The sequence below is a fragment of the Nycticebus coucang genome, chromosome 22, assembly GCF_027406575.1.
Source record: "Nycticebus coucang isolate mNycCou1 chromosome 22, mNycCou1.pri, whole genome shotgun sequence".
Lineage (NCBI taxonomy): Eukaryota > Metazoa > Chordata > Mammalia > Primates > Lorisidae > Nycticebus > Nycticebus coucang.
In genome coordinates this window covers 47,721,853-47,728,264 of record NC_069801.1, presented here as the reverse complement: position 1 = coordinate 47,728,264, position 6,412 = coordinate 47,721,853, and the positions used below count along the sequence as shown (strand labels likewise).

General features: G+C 39.8%; 1 protein-coding gene across 2 annotated transcripts; it reads right to left on the bottom strand.

Annotated features, from left to right (window-relative positions):
- Positions 1-448: 448 nt before the first annotated feature.
- Positions 449-6,412, bottom strand: CDKN2C (cyclin dependent kinase inhibitor 2C). Of its 2 annotated transcripts, XM_053575769.1 has the most exons (3): positions 5,180-6,412; positions 4,610-4,749; positions 449-1,197 (listed from the first exon to the last, which is right to left on the bottom strand). In XM_053575769.1, exons 2-3 carry the CDS (start codon positions 4,736-4,738, stop codon positions 820-822), a joined length of 507 nt encoding a protein of 168 aa, XP_053431744.1. In that variant the 5' UTR covers positions 4,739-4,749; positions 5,180-6,412; the 3' UTR covers positions 449-819. The 2 variants fall into 2 exon arrangements, with proteins under 2 accessions (XP_053431744.1, XP_053431745.1); XM_053575770.1 differs by lacking the exon at positions 5,180-6,412 and having other exon boundaries at positions 4,610-4,907.

The window sequence follows — 6,412 nt, the reverse complement described above, 5'->3', positions numbered from 1 at the left end:
TTAATTTTGTGATTAAAAAATCAAGTAATGGAAAGCACTTTTAAGATGGTATTTTCTTTTAAAACTAGCTTTTGGAACTAAGATTAATTTGTCTTCAGATCGATAGTTCTGAAATCTGTCCTTCAACTATTTGACTTAATTTTGAGAAAAAGGAGGCCTGAACTTTAGGGAGCTTACATGGTATAATTTCTAGTTCAATTTTCAAAATATGTTGTCATTATTCTGTTTTAAATCAGAAATACTAGGCACCAAGAAAAATGTGAGGAGGGGGTAGGGATTTGGGGAAAAGAAGAAAAGAATATCTGAATCATAAAAGAATGTCTAGTTTTCCAGTTGTCAAATGGAAAACTTTTGTAATGTCAAAATCAATGAATTTTTAGTACAGTTCTCCTTAGCAAGTGGCAAGTTGTGTGTGGGTAATAGAGTGAAAAATCACAGAAAAACCTTGTCCTGTTTTGAAAAAGCATTTTAATTAGGTAAAAGAAGCATCAGGACAAACCATTTTAAAAACAAACTTTCCAAGTTGAGTACTGAGATTGGCCAAGCGGAAAGCAAGGAAAGATAAAATGTTCAGAAGAAAGCCAAGCTATTTGCACTTATAGGTTAGAAGGCAGGATTTTGCAGGCGAAAGAAATTTTGCTTAAATATATTCATAACCTGTTGTAAGATTTTTACTTATGCAATTTCAGAAGATTTAACTACCTGCTTAAAATATGACAAAACCTGTATTTTAACAAATGGTATTAAAATGGTTATAACAGCCCCTCCCCCCCCACTAACTGACAAAGTAGAGACCTTGTGAGAAAGCCGGCCCCATATTCATTGCAGATTTGAGGCTCCCCCTGCCCCGTTTGCCTGCATCAGGTTAACGACCTCGTTCCTCCCGTAGAGCTTGGCCAAATCGCAGGCGGTGTCCCCTTTGTGGTTCCGATGCCCAACATCGCTGGCGGTGTGCTTCACCAGGAACTCCACTACAGGGAGGTGGCCTTCTTTGGCAGCCAAGTGCAAGGGCAGGTTCCCTTCATTATCCTCAATGTTAACATCAGCTTGAAACTCCAGCAAAGTCTGTAAAGTGTCCAGGAAACCTGCTCTGGCTGCATCGTGAATGACAGCGAAACCAGTTCGGTCTTTCAAATCGGGATTAGCACCTCTAAGTAGTAGTCTCCTGGCAATCTCGGGATTTCCAAGTTTCATAACCTAGAAAAGAAGTAAAAGTGGTAGAAACCTTAAAGTGCTCATGCTACAGAAATATCTACCTGCTCTTCTAATTATGTACCTATTTATTTTTGATGGAGTATTTAGGAAAGACCCATAGGATGAAGTTTTAAGGGCTGAGTTGCAGAAAGGCGCTAGTAGGCGAAAGTGGAAGAAAATTTCTAAAAATTGAGCTTCTATGATGGAGTATCTTAAATGGTCATCAAAGTAGGATCGAGTGATCAGTAGAAAATAATTTGTGCAACTTGTATAAAATTCACTGACAACCCAGTTTCCTGTCAACCATGAAGAATTATGTAGTTTTATGAATTCATTAAAATAAAAGAAATGGAGTTTGGAATTTAAGAGTCTCTTTTTGTTTGCTTATTCATACTTATAAAATGTGCCTTGGGTATTTATCTGGAAAATCCAATGAGCTAAAATTTTCTAAATAGCTACTGAAAGCAAATAAGGATAGTGAGTCTTTCTATACTCCAAAACAAGTGTTCAACACATCTGAGTCCATCACCTAGTGTAAAAATTATCCGTTAAAAATCTAGACATGATATTTTCTTAAATGATTAATTTTTACAAGTTCCTTCCAAATAGAAAAAGTACCAAATTTCTAAGTGTTGCATTAAAATATATTTTTCTTTGCAAGTTATTTAATATTGCCTCCTAGGTGTATTCAGTGCTTAGGATCTTTCATTTCAAATTATAGAATGTTACTGATTATTAAGGTGTTAAATAAGCCAACAGGGTTCTACATTGCTTATAATATCAATTTATGTAAAATTAAGTTCCTGATATGCCTTGTATTAGATAGGAAATGACTGAATGGCAACTGTTCTTGAAAAGAATGAAATAGTCATCCTGCTACATTACTTGCTATTGCTCAAAGTTCTCACTAGCCTTCTTATTTTTGAGTGAGCAAAAGAAGAAAAAATAAGATGTTTAATGAGTGTTTTGGTACATGGACAGCCTTGTCTTGTGGTTTGAGTCCATTTAGTAATCAACTGGTGATTCCATCTTATTTCCTTTTGCAGTTATTATTATCAGGCATTTTGGAAAAGTTATTTGAAAACTGCCAACATTTTAAAAGTCACAATGTGGTATTAACATTTACTATCAATATATAAATAATTCACATTACAAGGACTTATTTGCTGTTATTTTAATATATTTCACTCTAATAAGAGATTGGTATTAGTATCTCATAATTATAAAATACCTTGTAGAACAGCATATAAGTATAAAAAATATATATAATTTAGTTTCGAAAAATATTACTCTCATTGCCATGCCAGGAATTTTCTGCATTTTTAACTGGTTTCATTTATATTTAGGTATATTCATATTAATCTAAATTTATAATAAATAGATAGCTTACATAATAGAAACTGAGTGTTTATGAAATGTAATGATAATCTATTGGAGAAGACAAAGTTGATCTGCTTAAAATGTTTTTTATAAAAATGTTCACAAATTAAGTAATATAAAAATGTATTTGGAGTGATGAATATTTTATAAACGTAAACTATATAGTCAGCCAAGGTATTAGGATTCCCCATTGATAAAACCCTGTTGACTTTTACCCCTTCCTTTGATACAGTGGTAAAAAATGATACACACTTAATTTTTAAAGAACTTTAATGAAATATACTTTTGGTCATTAAAAATTAATATAACCTAATTTTGGCCACAACTTCTCTAAAGACTTAGTCACATTTAAGGACTTGAATGAGAAAAATAAGAGACAGACACCTTGGATCTTTGTAAAGCAAATGTACGATTAAGGCCTTTGATACTACCCTGATAGAAAAACTACACTAGGGAGGAGGAAAAAGCTTTTATACTTGAGTTAAATAAACATAATTACAGAAGTAAATTTACCTTTTTTCACAAAAAATAATAGTAACATTGGAAGTGATTTTGAAGAACGTTCTTTCTGAGTTATGACATAACTTGAGTCAGGATTATGTATATTGAAAATAAGCTTTGAAACTCCTGTTTAGTGTGTGTGTTTCATTTTATGTACTAGCACTAAGCCACAATAAGTGGGTGTTAGTATCTTGATGAGTATGTTTAATATAAACAAGATTCAGAGTTGTATTAAAAATGTTTGTCAAAAATTTTTTCTAGTGTTAATCTCCCTGTCTTCCTGTTCGTCAAAAGTCCTGTAACATTTTATTCTGAACATGGGTTAAGTGGCTCATTCTTTGTGAGGTTTATATAATCTTTCGAGTTTTCAACAGGAGGCTTTTCAACATATTAAATTTGTGGCATTGTTATCATCACCAAACCTGTTCAAAACTCCTAGGTGGAAAAAGAAAAAAAAAATCCTTTCCCCACTTAATCTACCTGAAGTAAGATAAATAATGTAATAGTATTACGTACTGAAATTTTTGCAAGGGCAGTGTATCCTTTTTTAAAATTTACAAACTCTATGGATTTCATCTGTTAATAGTATAGCTCTTTCCCTGTACATTTCAAATTCTTGCAACCCAAACAAAGCCAGGTTAAAAACCCTCTCCCCAATAGGTTCTCAAAAACAACTTCAAGTGTTGCATTTCCAAATAAGAATAGCTCAGAAAGAATGTCATCTGAACTCTGATAAAGCAACTATTTGATACTATTTTGCCATTTTTCTGTTTCTAAGCTTTTCAACTAAATTACATATAACATTCAGAGGAGGAAAAAAATTATCAGGTATAATTCTTGGCAGCTGGACACATGTCAATTGTTTCCTGTAAATCTAATTACTGAAAATTAGAGCATACCACGGCATGATCGCAGATACGAAAACACTGCAGCTAAGCTCCGATTAGAAAATTAAACTTTTTATTCTTTCCCACTCCTGAATGAGTGGACGGTATTTCATTAACTGTGAAATGTACATCCTGTCCCGGTGCCCAGGCCACCCATTCCAAATGAGGAAAGGTCGTTTGTCAAAAGCTGAAGCATTTGAAGGAAAAACACCCTTACCAGTAGTCTAGAAAATTAACATTAAAGTCATTATTGGGGGCAAAGTACGTGAAACCACTAATAGCAGTGTATTTACTTCAAATAATCATAATAATGTGTTTACAGAGCTGTCTTAAAAAAATAAAACAAAACAAACCTCGGCGCTACTATGACTACTTTAAAATCCCCACCGTCACAAAAACATTCCAAAAAATTAAGACCAAACCTGGAACTCACTTGATATCGAAGATGTTATTGGATTTGACGAATTTGTTCAAAGTACGTCATTCTGGGGAGTTGGATCCACTTAAAGATATAAAATATGGCAACCAACTAGGTTTGAAAACAGTGAAATTTTGTACCACTGAAAGATTAAAAGCTGTCATTCTAGAAACCCGGGTCACGTAGGCAACATTACTGACCTGTTTTCCCCACCTCTCTGAATACCAACCTGCAGCGCAGTCCTTCCAAATCCATTTTGTGCATTGACGTTTACGTTATTTTGCAACAAACTAGTAAGCTGCTCTAGGTCCCCCCGGGCAGCTGCGGACGCCAACTCGTTCCCCCAAGGCTCGGCCATTCTTTAGGGTCCTGACGATCGGGAAAAGATGAATTAGTTGTTTTTCTTTTTCCTCTTTCCTTTGCTCCTAACCAGGCTGCATGATGGCATCGGAGACTGACAGAAGGACTGGGATGGTTAATCTGGAGTAGAGCTTGGTAGTAAATACTAGTAAGATCTGCCTGCCAAAAGCCCGCCCCTCGATTCACACGTGATTATTGAGCAAAACTGAGCCATTGGAGAGGGGCTCCTCTCCTCGCTTTTTAGCTTAACCCCTATGAAGAATTCCAGTGATTCAACAGAGAGACACAGACACACATACATTCCTGGTTAATTACTGTGGATGTAAGATGTAGGCAGAGCTGTCATGTACCTACGCTACAGAACTCTAGCGATGTGTGTGTAGTCTTAAGGCACTAGAACAGGGCAGAAAATACTGCGGAAGAAAAGGCATTAACCCACCCTTGTTCACGGTGGTGACTCGAGCCGCGTCAGCCAGAAATGCAGGGGCAGGTCCTCGAAGAGGCTCGGTTTCCATCCGTCTTGCCGAAGGGATAGTCCTGAGTCCTCAGCTGCTGGGGAAGCGCCGCGGTGGCTGGATGCTGGCGTGCTGGGTGGGGGTGGGGGGTTAAAGATGATCGCAAAAGGCAAACGGGTGTAGCAGTTCGTTGGCTCTCAAGTTAAAGGTCTTAACAACCCCCTGGCGCTCTCGGCTTCTCCAGAGGAGCCTTTAGTCACGTCCGGGCCGAACCGCGGGCTAACGCCGTTCGGGAAGGCTCCGGATCTCGCCCCCCAGGCTGCCGCCGCCCGGCCGAGCCTCAGAGGTCGTGGGAGCCGGGCTCGGCGCGCGTCTCCAGAGGCTGCCAGGAGGGCGGCGGGCCCCCAGCAAGCCCGTCATGCCTGCCCCACAAGGTCCCGGGACTCCCGGCAGCCTGAGAAAGGAGGAGAGCGATGAGGGAAGTGTCTATACGGCCCAGGTCGCTGGGGCAGCTCGCGGCAGCATCTCGGCTGCACAGGGCAGCCCACCGGTAACTTCCCGCCTACGACCGAGCTGATTCAAGTTTTCTACTGTAGGCATTCATTGAGCTATTGCCGCCGCTGTCTTTTCCTTCCTTTCCCGGTTTTCTGGAGATGGGGAGGATCCTGGGAAGTGCAGGCCAAGCTGTAAGTAGGGGGAGTCGCCACAATTCCAGGGCTCAGCCAGTCCGGTCGCCTTTTTGGAGAGAGCCGGGCAGCTTCAGTGCCCAGTGCCACTTAGCCAACCTCTCGCGGTCCCGGGCCTGTGCCGTGCCCTTACTTGTGTCCCGGACAGGGCAGGCACCAGCCAGCTGTGTCCTGGAGCCCAGCCTGGTAGCAAAGGTTTTTCCCGAGCCGCAGTGCTCCCAGTGACAGTTACTTTTGTAGCCGATATCCCCAAATAGCCAGTCTCTGCTCCCTTCACCCTTACAGACACTTGCGCGTCTTCCCCCTTTCTGCTCTTTTCCTTCAGTCCCTCTCTTCTTTTTTGGCTGAAACAATTGCTGCTTCTGTTGCCTCTCAGAGACGGTGCCGGTTTCTCTCCCTTTTTTCCGACCTCATCAGCTTTTTTTGAAAAGAAAAAAATTGAGCGCTTTTTGAGTTGAAAAACCCGCCCCCATTTTAACGGCAGAGTTTTAAGGAGGCTCGGCAGAGTTGCTGCTCCGCGGGAGCGGGAAG

Bases quoted from the DNA above. Each gene is read 5' to 3' on its own strand.
- CDKN2C (XM_053575769.1), bottom strand. From the start codon at position 4,738: ATGGCCGAGCCTTGGGGGAACGAGTTGGCGTCCGCAGCTGCCCGGGGG. The intron at 1,198-4,609 runs GTTGGTATTCAG...CTTCTTTTCTAG, and splicing joins TTGGAAGGACTGCGCTGCAG to GTTATGAAACTTGGAAATCC.